At 40.2% G+C, this 22,782-nt stretch overlaps 1 protein-coding gene across 1 annotated transcript in view; it reads left to right on the top strand.

Moving 5' to 3' along the window:
• The window catches only part of IQGAP1 (IQ motif containing GTPase activating protein 1), a 92,252-nt gene extending 74,138 nt beyond the window's left edge, over nucleotides 1-18,114 (top strand). Inside the window, exons 29-38 of the mRNA XM_058542505.1 lie at nucleotides 812-1,044; nucleotides 1,647-1,779; nucleotides 3,092-3,194; nucleotides 3,687-3,822; nucleotides 4,219-4,306; nucleotides 7,063-7,275; nucleotides 8,028-8,194; nucleotides 10,354-10,476; nucleotides 13,477-13,585; nucleotides 15,811-18,114. Coding sequence (XP_058398488.1) covers nucleotides 812-1,044; nucleotides 1,647-1,779; nucleotides 3,092-3,194; nucleotides 3,687-3,822; nucleotides 4,219-4,306; nucleotides 7,063-7,275; nucleotides 8,028-8,194; nucleotides 10,354-10,476; nucleotides 13,477-13,585; nucleotides 15,811-15,924 — 1,419 coding nt within the window. The 3' untranslated portion in view covers nucleotides 15,925-18,114. The remainder of the gene's footprint in view (nucleotides 1-811; nucleotides 1,045-1,646; nucleotides 1,780-3,091; nucleotides 3,195-3,686; nucleotides 3,823-4,218; nucleotides 4,307-7,062; nucleotides 7,276-8,027; nucleotides 8,195-10,353; nucleotides 10,477-13,476; nucleotides 13,586-15,810) is intronic.
• The last annotated feature ends 4,668 nt before the right edge of the window (nucleotides 18,115-22,782 follow it).

The raw sequence follows: 22,782 nt of genomic DNA, 5'->3' as shown, positions 1-22,782 counted from the left end.
TCCCTCTGCTGGTGGCAGGTGAATGGTAGCAAGCACAGGTGTTTCTGCTAAGGCTGTTGCTGGTAACTCTTTCTTACTCGACTATGCTCCTTCCTTTTTTTTTTTTTTTTAATCTGAACGCTTTTTTCTTCTCTCTCCTAGTTCTGTGCTTTCCTACAGTGAGGCCTCGATTCTAGACTTTCTGTTCAGGTGAATTAATTTTACTTTTTTCTGAATGAAACTCTAGGGGAAATGCTGTGACTGTCCTTGAATTCTTCTGTGGAAGAGATGTGTGTTGAGTGACTTTAATTGCAGAGGCATGAACTTGTCCACCTCTGAAGTCTGCAGTATGAGGATGATGGGGGTTGGACAGATTGTGCTATGCTAATTAGTCATGTTTAAGGATTATTTTAGTCATATTCATTAGCTTCTTAGAAAGAAAACCCATCTACATGAAAATGAAAAGTGCATGTGGGTGACAGCAGCCTTATTTGCTGCCATGATATGTGAATGAAGGATGCCCTAAAATGCTCAATAACAGACTTAAAGTCTATCATTTTTACCTTCTGAACCTGCTCTTTCAGTGTAGTGATTTTCAGTTCTGTCCTCATTTTCTGTTTTTCTGCATCCAACCAAGTGATGTTTGGTCATTTTAGTTTCAGGCCTTGAGAGAAAGTATGTGTGCATGCATGCATGTGTGTGTGTGAGTGTGTAGTGTTTATTTTTTCCTCACAGGACTGCATTTTCTGGTTTTCATTGCTAGCAAAGTCATTTGTGGCTTACTTGGTGGACTGGTTTTTAACACCCATCTTTCTTTTTCCTCTGTTCCCAGATTATTGGTAACTTGCTTTACTATCGATACATGAATCCAGCCATTGTTGCTCCTGATGCCTTTGACATCATTGACCTGTCGGCAGGAGGCCAGCTTACCACAGACCAACGCCGAAATCTTGGCTCCATTGCCAAGATGCTCCAGCATGCAGCTTCCAATAAGATGTTTCTGGGAGATAATGCTCACTTAAGCATCATTAATGAATATCTTTCCCAGTCCTACCAGAAATTCAGGTAAGGGAGAATGGACAAGGTACTCGAAAGATTCTGTGGGCGTGTTTCTATCTCTGAGGGTAAAGACAAGATTAAATACCCCACCTAGCTTTCCCTGGACTGCTGTATTGTAGGATACATGTTTGATGTGCTCGCAGCTCCAGGAGATGGTGAAGAGGATTTTTGAGCTATTAAAATGTATTCCTGTGAAATAGTCAATACTTAACATAAAAAGAGTGGTTGTACATTAGGCACATGTTACTTTGTAATCAGAGAAGAATTGGAGAGTGCTTTTAATATTTGTAAGTTAAACATTCAGTGTTGAGTTCAGGGCATTGTCTTAGAAAGTTGGTCCTCCTGATGACACAGGTGTTTGAAAACTGTTTTAAATTATGGTTGAGCAGTTCTTGTGGGTAGAACTAAAACTAAATGGAGAGAAAAGTTGTTAGAACCAACGTCCCAGGGCTGTCAGGCACAGCGAACATGCAGCAGTTTCCCTAGAATTAACTGTCTTTACTGGCTTCTGTTTGAACTCATTGCTCCAAAGGTTTGTGGCATGTCCTCTTGCCAACTTCTCACACATGTGTCACTTCTTGGGATCTGACTCTTGTGTTTATTTTCAGACGGTTTTTCCAAGCTGCTTGTGATGTCCCAGAGCTTCAGGATAAATTTAATGTGGATGAGTACTCTGATTTAGTGACCCTCACCAAACCAGTGATCTACATTTCCATTGGTGAAATCATCAACACCCACACTGTAAGTATTTTTCTTTAATTACTTAATTTCATTGCTCTGTCCTTAATTGTCTTCCCTGACTGCTGCTTACCGTCTCTGGAAGCCGGATATCTCACCTTCCTTTGATCTCACTGACATCAAATCTGTCTTGTTGTTTCTCTTCCTTTGCTTATTATTCTTAATGATATCTACTGCTAAGTTTCTTGAAGTGATCCCAGGCCATCTGCATCAGAGTCATCTGGGCTGGTTGTTAAAAATGGAGTTCCCAAGGGGCTGGCCCAGTGGCATAGTGGTTAAGTTCACACACTCCATTTTGGCAGCCCAGGGTTTGCAGGTTCAGATCCCAGGCACGGACCTATGCACCGCTTGTCAAGTGATGCTGTGGTGGCGTTCCATATAAAGTAGAGGAAGATGGGCATGGATGTTAGCCCAGGGCCAATCTTCCTTAGCAAAAAGAAGAGGATTGGCAACAGATGTTAGCTCAGGGCTAATCTTCCTCACACACAAAAAAAAGAAAATGGAGTTCCTGAACCCCACCATAGGCCTACTGAATCAGAATCCCCAAGGGTGGGCTCCACAATCTCCATTGTGGGCGCTGATATAGGGACTTGATAAAATACTGTTGTTACTCTTCCTTCTTTTTACCCTGGGCCTTGATATTATTTTTCTAACATGATCTAGAATACTAACTTTTCCCTTCGTGTCACCTTAGAGTGATTTTCCCTTGGATGCTTCTTTTTTCCCCCAAATTTTTATAATTCATTCCTTTACCTGTTAGAGGCGTATAGAACAGGAAATAAGGAAATACATAAAATGTAAATGAAATTTCAAGTATTGTCACTTCTGAGGACGTCACCTCGGATAATAGCATCTTCAAGGCTTTGCTTGAGTGTCCCTGAGATAATGATAACATTGATCCGGTTTGCTTTTCTCTGGATTAAAAGATATTGTATACTGGAAATGTTAAGTACAAGTATGAATGTGAGTTATTTGAACTGGTTGTAGGGTACATTGATGATTTTGGATATTAAACTCTGTGGGTTTTGTTCTTTCTTACACAGGTATATTTAAATCCCTTATATCCATGAGGTTGAGAGAGTAGCAGTGTTTTCTCTCCATACATAATAACATAAGTCATTCAACAGAGGCCACTGTGATACTTTATATATTATATTGTTTATTTGGGTTAGTTTGCTGAGGATTGACTTGTCAGTCCTTTGAATGTAGGAACTTTGTTATCTAACCTCTTTTGTGCTATTAGACTTTGTGGGCAGGGACGAGAGCTAATGGGTTGAGTGTGTAAATGGAATTGATCCCTGGGTATTCGATGCAGCTCCTGTTAGATCACCAGGATGCCATTGCTCCAGAGCACAATGATCCAATCCATGAGCTGCTTGACGACCTTGGCGAGGTGCCCACCATCGAGTCCCTGATAGGTAAAGTTCTGACTTAACTGCCCAGAAGGTGAGAGGGGAACATGACAGAGGAGGGTGTAATTGTCACCTCCTCTGTCTCTGCACTGTTCAAGCTCTGAATATACACTGGGGAAGAAAACAGGTGTGGCCCTGTTTGTGAGGAACTGAAATCCAGTGGAAGAGATCATTTTAAATGTATATATACACAAAATCATATAATTAGAAATTATAAGTCCTATAAAATCAACAGAGCATTTTGAGACAGAATCATAATATTACAGTGTTGAAATGATTTGTTAAACATTTATGAAATTATTTTATTATGGATCTTTTGCCATTATCATTTGGCATGTATTTTATTTCTCAGTAAAAGGTGTCCTTGCCACAGTATACATGTTGGCTTATTCTAAGTATCTTCTTAGACTTACATTATTTTTTATTTGTATTAATAGCTCCTCTCCAATATTGCTGCCCTTTATTATACTGATTCTTTCTACCCTCCAAAAACTTTAGGAGAAAGCTCTGGCAACTTAAATGACCCAAACAAGGAAGCGCTGGCTAAGACAGAAGTATCTCTCACACTGACCAACAAGTTTGATGTGCCTGGAGATGAGAATGCAGAAATGGACGCACGGACCATCTTACTGAAGTGAGTATCGAAAGTCGGAAGAATGGAGTGAACGTAATCCGATGATCCCTTGGCCTTGGTGAACAAGTCTGCTTATTCGTACCTGAAATGATCATCTTGGCCTTTTAAGCCTGTCATAATTCTGGTCACTCATGTGTTACACCTGGCATGTATCATGGACTTATCTGCCTTATTTGCTAACAAGATGCTAAAATGAAATTTATATCCTGGAAATCCTAACCTTAGTACCCACTCTGTTAGAGATGCATAAATAAGCCTGGGGCCTTGAGTACCTTGTGTTAGCAGCTGCCCAGTGGGACCTCTGTGAAGTGGTGTTTGTACTGCTGCTGCCTAGGTCCATTTGAGAGGAAGTAGAACACCTCGTAGTGTTTAAATGCTTTCCCCATCTTCTTTCAGCACCAAACGTTTAATTGTGGATGTCATCCGATTCCAGCCAGGAGAGACCTTGACTGAAATCCTAGAAACACCAGCTACCAGTGAACAGGTAAAATTTAGGAGTTTAACACGTACTGTAATAAGGTACATAGGTGCTCCCATGATAGGCGCATGCCATAGTTAAGGAGGGATATAGATGACAACAGGTGGTAACCTGGGGGTGGACTGGAGGATGGTGGTGGTGAGGGCTTACTGAGAAAGTTGTTGGTTCTTAAATCCAGAGGCAGATGTTCTCAGTGCACAAGGCTCACTGCACTTAGGTGCAGTGTGTGCGGGTGTTTTAATTTAACCTGAGGCAGAATCAGTGAGTCTGCCCAGTAATGTATTGAATATCATATAGTTAGAATTTTTTAAGTGCCTTGGTAGATAGAAGAATGTGGCTCCTAAATTCAATGAACTCGTGATTCAGTTGGGGAAATGTGATATATATGCCTGAAACAATTAGAAAACCATTAAAAATTAACTGTAGTGTTGGCTATAAAAATGCTAGAAGTTCAGGAAAAAGGTCAGTGAGGAGCAAAGCATCAGGAAGAAGTGGAACTTGACCCACACTTAGAAAGAGTGGAGGGGGTTTGGGTGTGCACGTAAGACAAGAGAGACACTCGAGGCCTGGAAGTCCACCAGAACAGAGGCACAAAGGGGGGATGGGCATGTCGTGACCAGACCCACATATCTAGGAAGAAGATGTGGGTGAAGGTGAGTAGTGGGAAATGAAACATGAGAACAAATTGTGTAGAACCCAAAACCTGGACAGGAATTTGGCACCAGAGAGATAAGAGTAAGGAGCCTTTGTAACCTTTGGGACCATTTAGTACTGATTAATTTGGCTGTGCTGTCAGAGCAGATGGTAGATGAGTCATCCACGTGTGTAATAAGGTCCGAGGCCCGGTTGGTTGGGGAGTGACATGGCAGTGGGAAGGGATGGCTGAGTTACTTCATGTTTAAGACTCCTGTTTTGCATTCATAAAATGAGAAAAGTAGATCAAGTCATTCGTTTTCAAATTTTGAGCATAGGAGTCCTTTTCATTAAATGACAATTACTTGGAACCCAATATATAATCAGGTAAAATTGTAACTACTCGGGAAGCACCAGGAATAGAGGTCTTGGAACGCCACCCTCTAGGACTCTGTGATACCTCTGGGAAACCCTTCAGGCTGCACAGAGGACTATTTGAAAACCACTGCTTTAAATGAATTCTCAGATTTTAGACACTGTGTTTGATTACTGAATACATTTGTGAGGGGCAAGAAAAGAGGCATAGCCGGTACCTGCCACTGGTTTTTTGTTTGTTTGTTTTTGTGAGGAAGATCAGCCCTGAGCTAACATCCATGCCAATCCTCCTCTTTTTGCTGAGGAAGACTGGCTCTGAGCTAACATCCACTGCCAATCCTCCTCCTTTCTTTCCCCAAAGCCCCAATAGATAGTTGTATGTCATAGTTGCACATCCTTCCAGTTGCTGTATGTGGGACGAGACCTCAGCATGGCCGGAGAAGCGGTGCATCGGTGCACGCCCGGGATCCGAACCCGGGCCGCCAGTAGCAGAGGGCACACGCTTAACCGCTAAGCCACGGGGCCGGCCCCCTGCCACTTGTTTAACCAGAAGGAAGTTTGAAGTAGGGAAGGAGGAACCAATCTTTATTGAGAACCCCCTGTTAGTTTGGTGCTTTCACCTATGTTCTTTCATTTAATCCTTGCACTATCCCTATGAGGTGAGTCTTTTCCTCCTCATTTTACAGATGAGGAAACCAAGACCCTTAGAGGTTAAATAACTTGCCCAAGATCATCTGCTGGTAGTGGCAGAACCAGACCTGGATCCAGTTCTAACTCCAAAGTTTATGCTCTTTGCGTTATATGATGCAGAGTAGTCTTGACATTAGAAGAAAAGGGAATTGCACCGGTCTGGGAGGAATTACAAGCTATCCTAAATGTAAACATCCCAGTACAAACAGTTCAAAATATGGTACCAGAGCCTTAGCCACAAAAATTTGGGATCTATCAGCATAGAAGCGATCTTTGAAGTATTGAGAGTAAACAGTTACAGAGAAATGACCATGGGTTACTTGGCGGTACCAAACGCCTGCTTAAGACAAGAAGAAAATGCAGAGATGATGAGCAAGGTGACAACTAAGAAAAGCCACTGGATTTGGGGTGGGGGGAATGGTAATTGGTGATGAAAGCAATAGATGCAGAGCCAGATTGCAAGGAGTTAAAGGAGAAAGTGCTGGAAGAATGGAACAGCAAGTATGGATCATATGTCAGGCAGGTACATAATGGACAAACATTGTATGTTGACTAGGAAAGATAGAAGGATCAAGGTAAGTTCTTTTTATTTTCAATATACTGGTGTTTGCAGCCAGTATTTAAAGCAGAGGGAACACTTGAGCGTGATTCAGCCTGGACAAAGTGGCAAAAAGACTTAGCAAGAATTTACTGATCACTGGTGATGGATTGGTGTGGTGATAACATTCATTGAGCTGTGTTTCAAATAAAATTAAATGGCTTTCCTGACCCAAAATGTGATAGGGAAAAAATGAGGGATTTTGTAGCCAGTAGATCCCAATCTCTTGACCATACCTGAGAGTCCAGGAAAGAAGCTGTGTCCTCTCATAGCTGCATCTCTGCTAGATGAAAGAGATCTGCCTCTGCTTCATGCCGTTTCTCTGTCAGTTGTCAGGGAGTAAGTTTGTTCCAGAATGAGGTTTCCAGAATGTTTCTGTTTCCAGAATGAGATTGGAGAGCTGTATAAATTCAGGTTTCAGATTGGTGTGGTGAACTTGCCAGGGACTTCTTTATCTTATCTGTAGGAAGCAGAACATCAGAGAGCCATGCAGAGACGCGCTATTCGTGATGCCAAAACTCCCGACAAGATGAAAAAGTCAAAGTATGTAAAGGAAGACAACAACCTCACTGTTCAAGAGAAGAAAGAAAAGATCCAGTCGGGCTTGAAGAAGCTAACGGAGCTTGGGACTGTGGACCCAAAGAACAAATACCAGGAACTGATCAACGACATTGCGAGGGTACTGCATTTGGGGGACGTTGATGGCCTGGCCGTGCTTAAGGCTGTCTCAGGCTTGTAAAGAGATAGTAGCTGTTCAGATGACAACATGCCTTCAGTTTATGGGCAAATTAGTATCCTCTCCTTTGCGGAATCATTGCTTACTCTTCCAGCACGAGGACCTTGCCCTCCCTTTGATGACTTATTCCACGGCTGAAATTAATAGGGAGAAGACCCTAATTAGTGTTTCCTGTGTCTCAGTTTGTCTTTGGCCTTAAAGAATTCTTCCAAATCTTTTTAACAATTACTATGAAATATAAATTCACATCAAGCTGATCATCAAATCCTTGATTTGTGTGAATCGAAGTAAGGGGCTCTGGTGCCAGCTGAGAGTTTAGATGTTCTCTGCTGTCAGAGACATTGTCACTAAGATAATGTCATGCGCACCTGGGAGCTTGATCATTGATATATTAAAATTACCTTTTCTCCCTCTCCTGACAACATATTTAAGAGGTTTAAACCAGCTTTGCAAGTAAATTCTAAGAATCTAGAAATCTGTAAAAGTAACACATTTCCCTACCTCTAGAAAATATAAATGGGAAAAAAATTGATGAGATCTGAATTTCTTTGGTTATTTTTTAACATAAATTGCTGCCTATTAAGAATGTGTGGTCATGCAAGGCAAGGTTAAGCACTGCTGGGTTCTAGTGTTAATGATTCAAGAAACACATGGTATCTATCATTATTTTCCTAATTTTAATAATTGTGTCTCAGGATATTCGGAATCAGCGGAGATACCGACAGAGGAGAAAGGCTGAACTGGTGAAATTGCAACAGACATATGCTGCTCTGAACTCAAAGGCAAGCTTCTATGGAGAGCAGGTGGATTACTATAAAAGCTATATCAAAACCTGCTTGGATAACTTAGCCAGCAAGGGCAAGTGAGTATTGTTTTAGAGAATCAACGAAGTAGAGGCAACTGAAGTGACATTGGAAATTTTTACTTAAAACACACTGGATCTACTTACTGCATCAGTTCTTTATTTTGCTTCTAATTATTTGCATAATTTCCCAGTTCCATTTGTTATTGTATGATGTAAATAAATAATGTGTGGAGGGTTTCAAGGATGCTTATTTCTAAGCATCCCTTGTTCCAAAACACCTTCTTGGCCCTAGAAATTAAAGAATCATGAAAGGAGATAATCTAGTGGTCCCAAAACCTAGATGTGCCTCAAAATCACTTAAGGAGTATTATAAACATTTCGATTCCTTGGCCTTCTCTATACCTCCTGGGGGCGGGATCCCAGACCTTGACATTTTCCCAGCTGCCAAGGAAAGTCTGATGCAGCCTTCCTGGCTCTGGCCACAAACCATCTGCATGCCCATTTTACAGGGAGGGAAACTGAAAACCCAGAGAGGTGAGGTGCTAAGTGCAGGTGCTACTTGTAGGGTCAGTTTATTTTTCACTCCTAGCTTTGTTTTAAGAATTTTAAAACCTAAGAAAGGTTGAGTGAATAGAACAATAGACACCCACATACCCTTCACCCAGATCACCTGTCTTTAACGTTTGTCACGTCAGCTTCCCCTCTCCTTGCTCACTTACTCTTCCACTTCCGCTCTTTCTCTCTTTTTCTCTCCCTCCCTGAGAGACTTCTGAAGTGAGGCAAGGCTGGTGAGAAGGGATAAGAATCAGGTCCACCTAACCCTGCCTGCAGGGTGGGCTCTTGTGTCCTTTTGACATGTCCCTATCATTGTTTGAGCACTTCTGGACTTTATGGCCTAGATGTTTCTGGTTCAACTTCTACTTTCCTCCTCCCAGGCTTGGAATTAGCTATTTCTCCAAGCATCCCTGGTTCCTTTTAATGAAGAATGGTATTTAGAAGCCAAGGTCTAGGCACTAGGTGTGCTCATTGCCATGGAGTCGTCATTGCTTCTAGGCCTTCTAAGCAGACAGAGCTAGGTTCTCATTTCTTTTTTAATGGCTGCATAGTATTCCATTGCATAGATAGATATAACTATTTAATCAGTCCTCCGCTGATAGACATTTGCATTGTTTCCAATTACTTATTATGAAAGGTTCTGCAACAAATAACCTCTTGTACATATGTCATTTTGCAAATGTGGGCATATTTTTTAAAATAACTTCCCAAAAGTGGAATTGCTGGGTCAAAAGTTTTGTACAATTGTGATTTTGATAGATCATTTCAGTTGCCTTCCATAGGGATTATTCCCTTTTATGGTCCTACCAGCATTTCTGCCCCATTTCTTGAGACCCTCCCCTGGGAGTCCCAAATCCCTGTTCTTATTTATCTCTGTTCTTCCCTTGCTTGCTTTTCTTATCACTTCTTGCTTTGATTATCCCAATAGCCTCCTAACATCTGTTTCTTTTTCCTTGCTCCCGTTCCTCTGTAATCGCTATGCTGCAATTTTTATTATGAGATTTTATTTTTTCCCTGCACAGCCGAGGGGCTTAGAGTGACTCCTCTGGGATTCAGTAAAGTTCCCTCAGGCTACCATTAGAAGCCCTCACTCTTACTTGTAGGTGCTTAGGTTCCAAGAGGGACATAGGAGGATTAAGATACTGTCAAATTCATGGTGTGTTCTCAAATATAATTTAAATTAAAGACAAAATCAATTTAGTAATGTTTGCCCTGTTTTGCGGAGATACTGCTTAGGCTAATGTTTTTTTGTTTGTTTGTTTGTTTTGTGAGGAGATCAGCCTTGTGCTAACATCTGCCAATCCTCCTCTTTTTTTGCTGAGGAAGACTGGCCCTGGGCTAACATCCGTGCCCATCTTCCTCCACTTTATATGGGACACCGCCACAGCTATGGCTTGCCAAGCAGTGCATCGCTGCGCGCCTGGAATCCGAACCGGCGAACCCCGGGCCGCCGCAGCGGAGCGCGAGCACTTAACCGCTTGCGCCACCTGGCAGGCCTTGCTTAGGCTAATGTTAACATTTATTTGCCATTTTAGAATTGGTCTATTACTTATGCTCATGTATGGGAAGTTTGCTTTTTGACCTCATATCCTTGAATTACCAACAGACTTGTAGTAGATAGTTACTTATAGAATAAAAGTGACACAATGTGATTTTTACAGGGTCTCCAAGAAGCCTAGGGAAATGAAAGGAAAGAAAAGCAAAAAGATTTCTCTGAAATATACGGCAGCAAGACTACATGAAAAAGGAGTTCTTCTGGAAATTGAGGACCTGCAAGTGAATCAGTGAGTATTTACATTTTTACTTGGTTTTATGCATTGATTTTTTAATTTCTGCATTTATCAAATCTTTATCTTATTGCCTTTATTTCTGTTATCTGGTATGGTCGTTTTTCCATTTTCTATCTATATATACATTTATGTGCAGAATTAGGCCTAATACTCAGAGTTAACTTGTCTGTCATAGAAGGGAAAGTATTTCTTTTCCTTGTTTGTGGAACATTTGTCTCAGGACATGTTCACACCTGCTTGTGTGGGTCCCATCTTAATTTTTCCTCTTTAAGCGGGAAGCCATTTTTTCTATGTCTAAACCAAGAATAAATAAGAATAACAAGAAGAGGACTTGACTTTATGCCACCTGAGGATAGGAACCAGGGACTTCCCTTCATTTTCTTTTCCAGGGAGCGCCAGCTTGCTTTGCGCGTGATGCGCAGAGCTGACCTGACTGTCTACCCTGGGCCCTTGGCCCAGCTGGCATTAGCAAGCGTTTATTAGGCACCTTCTCAGGCAGCCCTGTGATCTCAGGCCGCTGAGCTTTCTGATCTGTGTCTGTTTAAAGAAACCCACAAAAACAAAAAACTTCATTTAAAAAGAAACTTTGATGTTTTTCTGATTCTAAAATAATATGTATTGATTATTGAACTTTGAAAATATGGAAAAGCATAAAGAAAAAGCACCTTTAATCCTACAAGCCAAAGATAACCACTGAAATCATTTTAGCATATTTTCTTCTGTGCTTCTATTCACATAAAGATTATTTAACCACCCACTTACTTATCTACGTACTTATTTTTTTAATGTAAATTGGATGATACTGTTTATAGTCATGTATCCAACTTTTTTCTCATAACATATTATGAGCATTTTTCACATTCTTTGAAAGTGTCCTTTTTACTGGCCACATAATATTCCATATTGTAGTTATAATTCAACCATTCATCTATTGTACATTTAAGTTGATTTTATTTTTTACATTATTACACATGTGATAACACCTTTTTATGTAAATCTTTGATCCTACCTGTGATTTTTTTTTTTTCATGATAGATACCTAAAAATGGAATTTCTGATCAGAGTAAAAAAAAATTTTTTTTATTATAAAAAACACAAAACATAAAATTTACCATCTTTACTATTTTAAGCGTATGGTTCAGTAGTGTTAAATATATTCACATTGTTGTGTAACAGATCTCCAGAACCTTTTCATCTTACAAAACTGAAACTATACTTATTAATCAACTCTGCATTTCCCCTTTCCCCCAGACCCGGGCAACCAACAGTGTACTCCCTGTTTCTATGAATTTGACTGCTCTTGGTACCTCATTTAAGTGGAATCAGTCAGTACTTGTCTTTTTGTTCCTTGGCCTATTGCACTTAGCATGATGTCCATACGATTCATCTGTATTGTGACATGTGACTGATTTCCATCCTTTTCAAGGCTGAGAAGTATTCCATTGTATGTATATGCCACATTTTGGTTATCCATTCCTCCATTGATGGACATTTGGGTTGCTTCCACCTCTTTGCTGTTGTGAATGCTGCTGCTATGAACATGGAATTGTAAACATCTCTTTGAGACCCTGCTTTCAGTTCTTTTGGATATACACCCAGATGTGGGATTGCTGGATCTTATGATAGTTCCGTTTTTAATTTTTTGAGGAACTGCCATACTGTTTTCCATAGGAGTTGAAAAAAATTTTTTAATTCTTATATATATTGCCAAGTATTTTCTAGTAGTGTCTGAAATGTGTATGAAAGTGCTTAATTGTCTCCCTACTTCCTTGCCATCATTGAATAATAAAATAATTTTTGATATTTTTGAATTCAATAGTTAAAAAGTAGTATCTCATTATTAAGTTTTGCATTTCTTAGAATTCTGATGGAGTTTTGCGTGTGTGTGTGTGTACTTTTTTAAAATCATGGCTTATTAATCTATATTTTCTCTGGTCTTTTTTTTCACTTGGGGTCCTTGGTCTTTTGTGGGATTTTTTGATTGAGCGCCTTGTGCATTTTTCAAATCTGTTCCATAATATTTATTATCTCTTGCCTTCTTTTTGTCATTATTTTCACTACTGTTCTAGGGCCTACCATTATTTGCCTTACTTTTTAATTTGCTACTATGGGCTTAGAAACCAGATAATAAAACAAACCAGTTAAAATAAAATTATTTTATAAAGAAATTTATAAAATAAATATCTTTAAGGGATAACCTGTGAAGATCTGTTGAGTAAAATGCATGTGTTTTAGTGCATGGATATTGTGACCTCTCTTTTAGCATCTCAGTGGCCTCTTTTGCATCCTTTATGGTTCTCAGCTCTGTTCACAATAGACAAGTTTGCTCTGTAGTGGAGTTCTGGAAATCTGGGGTGATATACTTTGATCACCTGGGAGACAGCATATTTCCACCTTCTCCTGGTGCCATAAAATTTGCAGGCAGATAACGTGTTAAAAATGAGTGATACCTTAAACATTAAACATTTTCAGTAAGAACGATTTATCTTTGGTAATACTCAATGCATTTATATCTCTAGCACCTACTCTTTCTAGAAAACCTCCTCTCTTGGTTCTTTTGTTCTGACCCCATTTTGTTTATTTACTCACTTCTTCCAGTCCTCACACGTGTGCATTCACACACACACCCTTTCCTCTCTCCTTTCAGCCCAATTTCCTCTTGATTCTCCTTTTATCGTTATGTTTCAGCAAGGGCCACACGGAAAGCTAAGAGAATCCCTCTGACACCATCCCTTCCGAGCCCATTGTGGCATGCCTCAGTGGCCCCTCTTTCAGTAGAATGCATGTGCTGTGGGAGAGGTTGCCGTTCCTCTCTCCAGATCCCACAGCCCTTGGTACTGAGAGCAGCAGCCCTGGGCCGCTCCTCCTACAGAAGGACTTGGGACCTTTATTTGTACTCCTTCTCACTCTTGAAGACATGGTTTATCTCCCTTCCACATTTCACAGAATAGTTGTGTATGAAAATCACACCCTTGTGATGTTATGTTTCAACAGGTTTAAAAACGTTATCTTTGAAATCAGTCCAACAGAGGAAGTTGGAGACTTTGAAGTGAAAGCCAAATTCATGGGAGTTCAGATGGAGACATTTATGCTACATTATCAGGTGGGTATGCACCAGGTAGAACCGAAAGCTCTCTGCTTGAAGTAGTTGTGTTCTTGTGAGGTACGAGAATCGATAGAAAGGAGACCCTTTTGGGGACAGTGGTCCACGTTCAGCAGTGAGCTGGGCACCACACTGGGGGAAGGAGCTCAGGATTTTTGTGTCTGATTTGGTCTGCGCACTCTGGAGAGCTTTTGCAGATGTGTGAATCTTCAGGAAGCATTTATCTGAAGCTTCCACTTAGTGTAGCCACTAAATTGAGCTGATACCTTGGACTTGAACAAAATGCTGAAGTACAGATCTTGACAGTGCAAAATTATAAGCCCTCTCGGTAGCTTGAAATCTTGTTTTTTTCCCTCTCATTTTAATTTGATATAGGTGCTTAACGGTGTATTTCTGACAAGGTGTGTGTAGATTGCATCCTTGTAAACTGACTCTCATTTTAAATTCAAAAAGAACTCTTCCGTGAATCATTTTCAAAAGCATAATTACCCCTAATTTTTATTCTGAAATATCTCTAATTTTTATGCATTAAAAAATATCAGGGCCGTGAGAGGATTCCTAGGGAACGTCCAGACTCTTTTGCACTGCTTCACGCTGCTGTGCCGTCAGACTGGGCAGATGCCTTTCTCTGAATGTGCATGTGGGCTGTTGCACATGCTGCACCCCCCAATTGGGGCCTTCCCTTCACTATCCTCCTCCTCCATTCCACCATCGTTTATTGAGCACTCACGTGTGTGTTACCTCCCCTGAAGCCTCATCCCACCAGCCCAGCCGCAGCTGGTTTCTCCTTTGCTTCCATCCCCTTTAGAGACAGCCTCTGCCTACAGTAGGTGTTGACCTATTTCTCTCTCACCGCCCCTCAAACTGTGAACTCCTTAAGGACAGGTAGTATTTCTTTACTTCCTTCTTGATGGCTAGTAGGCTCTCAAAACATATTGGTTGAACAAATGTGAAATGATTTTCTGATGCACATAGCTAACTAAAGTACTTACACAAAAAAAGATCCTGTTATTCCCTCAGTTTCACCAAATTCATATAGGCCGCCCAGTCTGCCTCAGGTAATGCATTCATCCATGCACAAATTTATTAAATGTGGAATGACTGCCAGGTGCAAGGTATTATGTTAGGGGCCGGCCCTGTGGCTTAGCGGTTGAGTGCGTGTGCTCTGCTGCTGGCGGCCCGGGTTCGGATCCCGGGCGTGCGCCGACGCACCGCTTTTCCGGCCATGCTGGGGCCACGTCCCACATACAGCAGCTGGAGGGATGTGCAGCTATGACATACAACTATCTACTGGGGCTTTGGGGAAAAAAATAAATAAATAAAATCTTTAAAAAAAAAAAAAAAAGGTATTATGTTAGGCACAGGTGACGCACCAGGCTCCTCGTCCTCATGGAGCTGCTCAGATTTTTACAAAAGATGAATTAGTTAAACTTTTGGGGTCCCTTCAAGCCCTTTGACTCTTGCTTTCTCATCACCACTCTTCTGAAGTTTAGGGGTGAGACCACTTAGATTTCCTAAATTTGTTCTGGACAGTGGAGGGTAGTGGGAAAAGCAGTCAGATCTAGATTCACCACGTCCAACTCTGTACTGCTCGGCAAGTCATTAACATCTCAGAGCTTCAGTAGCCTCATCTTTAAACTTGGGATAATCATACCTCACAGGACTTTTGTCAGGACTTGAAAGACACTATATAGTATGCTTATACAGTGTTGAGCACATAGTAGGCGCATAAGAAACGTTAGTCCTCTCTTTTTCCCTTGCCTTTAGAATATAAAAGCTTTCTCGTGTGAAATATTACTGGCCTTTCTTGTTTTCAGTGATTCGTGTATTTCATCATGGATTGAAATGCCTTCACCTTCTCCAGGTGACCCATCACTTAGACAAACTGGAGACACATTATTGTAACCTCTGAAATAAAAGGCGTAGATATGTGTGAAAACTGAACATGTGGCTTTTTCTTTCCATGTTTTGTGTATTTTGATATGAACCACATGACTTCTTAACTCCAAATGTACCAGAAAATTTGGTTGACCAACGAGCCCTGTTCCTCCAGCTCGCAGGGTGCTTGTGCAGTGGGCAGTTCCTAGTTGGAAACTTTCTTCTTACCCCATTTCACATCTGGCACACAAGGCATGCCTCACTCCTTCTGGACGCTTCCCTACACTGTGTCCTTTCTTTTCTTATTGCATAGACTTGATTGACTGTCAGAATGTTTTTTTGAACAGGACCTGCTGCAGCTGCAGTATGAAGGAGTTGCAGTCATGAAATTATTTGATCGAGCTAAAGTAAACGTCAACCTTCTGATCTTCCTTCTCAACAAAAAGTTCTATGGGAAGTAATTGACCGTTTGCTGCCAGCCCAGAAGGAGAAGGAAAGAAGTGCCTCATGGCCACCTTTCTAGGTCCTTCTCTACTCATTGGAAGCGAAAACCCAGCCCAGAACAATGTCTTGATTTGATACGCTCCCACTGCCACATTCCTAACTCCCCCTGCTTTAATGGGACAGTTGTTGCCCTTTTTTCATAGTGAAATTGTATTTCAGGCTTAGTCTGACCCTTTTTGTTCCTTCGTTTTCTTCTGTCACTTAGGAAAGAGTGGAAGCTCCACTAAAATCTCTGTGTTGTTATGGTATTAGAGGTTTCATTACTGTATTGTAAGCTTTGGTGTTTGTTTTTATTAGCAATAGGGATGGTGGGATTTGAATTCTTGTATTTAGAAGAGGATGCTATTAGCACCAATAACATACATACATTTAAGACACACAGTGAAAATGTCAGGTTATTTATAGTTTATTAGGTTGTCATTTAAAAGTAAAATTCCTTTATGTTTCTGTCCCGTCAGTAAAAATGAAGGATACGGGGGGTCACAGGTTCTCCTCCATTCTGTTTTCCTTTCTGGGCAGGAGCTAATAGAAGTCACTGTTCTGTGTTCAAAGGAAGCATTTCTAGAAAAGGCAAGATACTGTTTTTAAATTTCACCATTAAATTTGGACAATTCTGTTAGTGTAACTCTCTTATCAGTGGATAGGAGAGTCCCACTGATAAAATTCGGCTGTTTAGGTAAGTTCAGAATGGTTGAGGCACCTGCTTGTTTGTGTTGGTGCTCAGAGATTGACTAGATTCAGGAAGACAGTCCACTCTGTCCCTATAGCAAAGGAATGGGTTAGCCCTAGCGTAGAATGTAATTGTTTTCAAAACTGTTTTATATCTTGAGTGCCTTATTAAAATGTAGATTTATTTCTTAAAATGTGGATGATAGGAATTTAAAGATTTATATAATGCTTCAAAAGCCTTTAGAATACTATAAGAAAAGGGTTTTTAAAAAATTGGCTTATCTGTATATCTGAACTCTTAGAACTTTCTTATAGCTAAAACACTAGGATTTATCTACAGGGTTGCAGAGAGATAATCCTGCCTTAAATAGACTGAAACAAAAACAAATAAAACCAGCCAACCGATGTTACACCTGATATTAAAATCTATTTTTCCTCATTTCTTTCTCTTTTCTCTTGCTGCCCACACGGTGCTTTTATTTTATGAGCTCCAGTTTTCTGGGTTTATTCAAAAACAATTCAGTTCTCAACATTGAATTTAAGAAACTTTTGTTCTTAGATAAAAAGTCATATACTTTTTTAAAAAATCTGTTTATCCAGGAAAATATATTGAAATCATGCTACTGAGCCTCCACTTTCTCTGATGTGTTGGTTCACTATTCTTTTATCCTAGAACATAAACTAACATTTAAAAACTTCCTGATGTATATTTAAAGCCAATAAACTGTTTCATTCATAACAAATTATGTGAAGTGTCCCTGTTACAAATGTAAGTGTCGGAGACGTGTTTTTCATGATAGACTATTTACTCATCAGGTCCACAGGTGCAGATGTAAATTGTCTGAATCTTTACACACTCCAGGTGGCCCACAGGCAGGTGAACAGAGAGGTGTGAAGTACCATAGAAGGGGCCTCTACTACCCTGAGGGTTTTTGCTCAACAATTTTTTAGTAAATATTTTCCTCAGATTAAAAGAAGATGCTATTACAACTAGCATTGCCTCAAAAATTAGTACCAACCAAAGTGTCAACCCTTTTATCTTAAAAGAGGATACCCATCCCAAGTGCTTGTCGGGCCCCATGACAGACAATGAGCAAAGTTTACAACTCCTTTAATAAAATATGTTTCAATTATTTTTGAGGATTATACTTCCCTTGATACAACTTCTAATGCAAAATAGCACAGAATGTACTTCAAGAATTTTGATAGTAACTATATCGAATTATGGTTTTAATAGCATTGAGAATGTCTGAACAAACTCAAGTTGTGACATTGAAACCATGTAGCTCTTATTACTTTTATTTATTAGCTGTAGCCTTCCCTGTCTCATCTCTCTCCTTCTTTGACCTTCTCTTCGACCAGCCATCATGACATTTACCATGAATTTACTTCCTCCCAAGAATTTGGACTGCCCATCAGATTGTTGCTGCACACAATCGCCTTTGTATCTCTGTATGAAATAAAAGGTCATTTGTTCATGTTTGTGTTTATTTTTCTCACTTTCATTGTTAGCAGTTCCTGCTAAACAGTGTTGACTAGAATGAGATTTAATAATTGAAAACCACAACAGAAAACTACCCCTTTTTGAAGGAGCAAAACTCAAGTCAGCTATCAAATCACTGAATTATCTCAAAGCGATTTTTTTTTTTTTTTTTTTGTGAGGAGATCAGCCCTGAGCTAACATCCGCCAATCCTCCTCTTTTTTTGCTGAGGAAGACGGCCCTGGGCTAACATCTGTGCCTATCTTCCTCCACTTTATATGGGACGCCGCCACAGCATGGCTTACCAAGCAGTGCGTCGGTGCGCGCCCGGGATCCGAACCAGCGAACCCCGGGCCGCCGCAGCGGAGCGCGCGCACTTAACCGCTTGCGCCACCGGGCCGGCCCCTCAAAGCGATTTTTAATATGTGAGTTTAGCCTTTTTAAATGTAATATGCTTAAAGTAGCCTCAACATAAAAAGAAATAGGGAGTGGGGAGAACAAACATCATGCCACTTAGTTCTCATTGGCTAATGGCTGAAAGCTTAAAACTGCAGCTTTTCATATTAGTTTATGAACAGCAGCACACTGGGGGTTGAGTACACAGTCATGGACGCTCCCTGAGGGAGGTACTGTGTTACATACAAGTCACCAGAAAACATTAGGGGAAGTTAGATATGGAAAAAGGAAACAGCAGCAAAAGGAAAAAAACAGTGGCTTCCTTTTAAGTAAGGCCCCGGGGGCAGACTGACTTAAAACACAAATATGTATATAAGCATCCTTTGTGTTTATAAACTGTGGCCAGACTGAATTGGAAATAAGGGGGGGGAAGAAAAGAATTCTGAAGTAAACATAAGTGAAAAATTGGAAGTGATGGTTTGTGTGGGTGGCTGGAGATGACCCTGGATACCTCTGAGGAAGAGCGATGAGGTAAGAACATGGGTTTTTCCTGGCAGTGGGCCATCATGGAAGTTACCCCTCTGAGCCTCAGCCTTCTCGTTCTAAAACAGGGAAGATGCTGTCTGGTAGGTGTGTTATTGGAACCTGAAGTCTATTTGAACAACATGCTCTACGTTATCCTGCAAAGAAATCAAGGGAGTTAGAAAGGTGCTTATCAAGGTGTAACACTGTTAAATAAGGGAACCAGGACAAGGGGAAAAAAAGGTGAGATGCGACGTGGAGTGATGATGCTCATAGACCGTGAATGCCATGGAGTCGCTGCTGCTGGCGGCGCGGCCACGTGGAAAGGGAGCCGGGAGCCGCCATGGCAGTGCTGCTCACACTTATGCCCGTGTAAACCCAGAAAGAATTTGGGAAAACTACATTCCTCCACTATTTTCACTTTGACACCTGTTTTTTTTATGCTTAAACTGTAAAGTGTACAATTGCCAACATATTGTGAATTTCCAGGTAAAAAATCACCTCACTGGTAAAGGTATGCAATGGAACCCCCATCCGTTTTACAGATACGTGAACGAAGGTCTTTGTGGGTTGGAAACTACATTTTTTTCTCTTTTACCTCGTTTCTACTCCACTTCCCTTAGAATTTTATCCAAATGTAATATTTTTAAGCATGTCTTATTTTTTATTATCCTGTCATTATCTGTAACAAAAGTTAAAAATCTTTTATTTCCTATACCATAAGGCTGTTAATCCTCAAAAGTATTTGGCGTCATTATAATTATTGTCAGTGCACATTTGATCAAAGTAATGTAATAAATTGTCTTGACAATTCTAAAAGTAAGATATTTGAAGTCCATTTTTTAATGAGATAAATGAAGGTTTTTAAAATGAAGGTTTAAGAAACTTATGGATAAATATTACTACTTGCTAGAATGAGATAGGGCTCATGACCAATTCTCCTCCTGTTTTTCATTTTTATAAATGTAAGCTCTGAGAAACTTTGCTGTCATAATAAGTAATGGAAATAGAAGGTGTTTTGTTGATAGCAATGTCACCCGTTTCTTAGGACTCAGTTATATCCAAAAAAACTCAATGATTTATAATAAAAATTATAACATGATTAGGTCCTCCAATTTTGTTAAAAGCCAAAAAAAAAAAACGGGAAATTACCTAGTTTGGAAAAGAATTTATTATCCATTCATTAGATCATCCACTTTCTCAGGACTTGAGAAGTAGACAAGGGGCTTTAGTAAGACTTCTTAAATGACTGTGAATTATACTCACAACCTTTTGACTTAAAGACCACTTTTTTAACCCAGTATGCTAAAGATGCTTTGGAACAATAGAAATATTTTAATACTCCGTTGGCACTATAATTTTTTAACTTCCTTTTTATTATGGAAAACTTCTAACATAAAAAGAGGGATTAGTATAATGAACTCTCATGTGTCCACCATCCAGAGTCAACAATTATCAACACATGGTCACGCTGTTTGAGCTCTACCTCCACACACACTCTCATTGGGTTATTTTGACAAATCTCAGATATAGTATTTCAACCATAATGTATATGTATATTCAATATGTATCTCTAACACAGTGTTTCTCAATAGGGAGCAATTGTGCCCCCAGGAGACATGTGGCAATATCTGGAGATAATTTTTGTTGTCCCAACTAAGGGGGTGCTACTGGCATCTAGTCGGTAGACGCCAGGGATGCTGCTAAACATCTTAATGCACAGGACAGCGTCCCTCAACAAAGAATTATCCAGTCCAAAAATATCAACAGTACTGGGTTAAGAAATCCCACTCTTTACAGATAAGGACTTTAGAAAAAAAATCCCCAAGCCATTATCACCTAAAAAGAATTTTAAAATATCAAACATGCAGTCAGTACTTATATTTCCCCAGTCATCTCACACTTGCGTAAATGGTTTGTATGCTTGAATCAGGTCCCAAACGAGGTCCACACATTACATTTAGTCAGGTCTCTTATATCCCTTAATCTATAAATTCTCCCTCCCTCTTTTTTTGTTGTTAGTCTTGCAATTTATTTGACGTTGATCCTGTAGAATTTTTTACATTCTGGGTTTCTTATTACATCCTTGTGGATTAGACTCAGTTTCAACCTTTCAGCAAAAATACTTTAGAATTTCTATTACATCACATCAGGGGCTTATCTTTTTATGATGTAAATAAAGACTGGTCATTAGGTTCAAGTGTTGCTGACTTGACCCATTAATTACAAAGTTTCCCATCAGCTTTTCATCACATATATGGATTCAGCAGCCACTATAATGACTGCCTAGATTTCTTATTTCCTTAGGGGTTGCAGAATGTTAATATTCTAAGTCTATCATTCCTTCTTCATTTATCAGTTAGAATTTTTCTGAAAAGAATTTCCTACCATCAACTATTTGGTTACCTTGAACAATATACAGGAAAAGGTGATGAATGCTTGTTTCACTCCCTTTATTTACCAGCTTTTAGAATGAGCTGGTTCCCTAACATCTAAAGGTGACCAATGAGGTTTTGTCTTTCAAAATCATTGTGACTCCTGGGTTTTTAATATATTGGATGTCTTTGAATCCAATGCAGATTTTTGTATTTTATTTTATTTTATTTTTTTGTTGCTCAAATTGTCCACTCTTTGGCTAATAAAAAGTACCTTCGTGGTGACTGTTGAGTCCTTTTGACATGACCCCAGTAGTCTTTGATAGCTTCCTTGCTTTCTGGCGTAAGATGTTTCAGCCTTGTCTTGTTACTTTTCTCACCCCAAACCTGGAATCAGCCATTTCTCCAAGAGGCCTGGTTACTTTTAGTGGGAAATGGTATTTAGAGAATACAGTCTGGGTGCTAGGGGTGCTCATTACTATTAGGTTGGTCACTGTTTCTTAGCTTTTTGAATGGAAATAGTTTTTTATTAAAAGAACATTTCCTGGGGCCGGCCCTGTGGCTTAGCAGTTAAGTGTGCGTGCTCTGCTACTGGCGGCCTGGGTTCGGATCCCAGGCGCACACCGATGCACCACCTCTCCAACCATGCTGAGGCCGCGTCCCACATACAGCAACTAGAAGGATGTGCAACTATGACATACAACTATCTACTGGGGCTTTGGGGGAAAAAAAAAAGGAGGAGGATTGGCAATAGATGTTAGCTGAGAGCCAGTCTTCCTCAGCAAAAAGAGGAGGATTAGCATGGATATTAGCTCAGGGCTGATCTTCCTCACAAAAAAAAAAGAGAGAGAGAACATTTCCTGAGTTCATAAGAAAACAACTTTTTTAATAAAATGCTTTTATCTTAATATATGCAGCTCTATGAAAGAAAAAAAATATACCCTGATTAGTAGCATCTGCCAATTCCATGGTATAAATACTTCCCTATAGCTGATTTCAAGCTTGATGTCACTGGTCACTGAATGTGGAGTTGGGAAGAGGTGCTAACAATCAGCTCTCATGAGCTAGTACTAAACTACTGATTTTATTCCAGGAATAATAGGGCACAATTGATGGATTTTAAGAAGAAGAGCAAGAAATGATCAGATTTGGGCCTTAGAAATGTGGAAGATGGATGGGGATGAGAAGGCAAGACTCAAGTCAGGTTGTGTTGCATATCTTCTATTTGTCCCTCCAGACCCGCTCTCCACCCTTCACTCTCCTCTGTGCCCTGGGAAGATGGCCACAAGGGCTGCAGTACCGTATCCCTCCGGCTGCTGGTTGGGCTTGGCCAATGGCTGGCATCACAAGGAGATTGGAGGTCTGGAAGAAG

This window comes from Diceros bicornis, chromosome 5, assembly GCF_020826845.1.
Source record: "Diceros bicornis minor isolate mBicDic1 chromosome 5, mDicBic1.mat.cur, whole genome shotgun sequence".
In the NCBI taxonomy this organism is placed as follows: Eukaryota; Metazoa; Chordata; class Mammalia; order Perissodactyla; family Rhinocerotidae; genus Diceros; species Diceros bicornis.
Note: the sequence above shows the minus strand (reverse complement) of the source record. Positions and strands in the feature narration are given on the sequence as shown.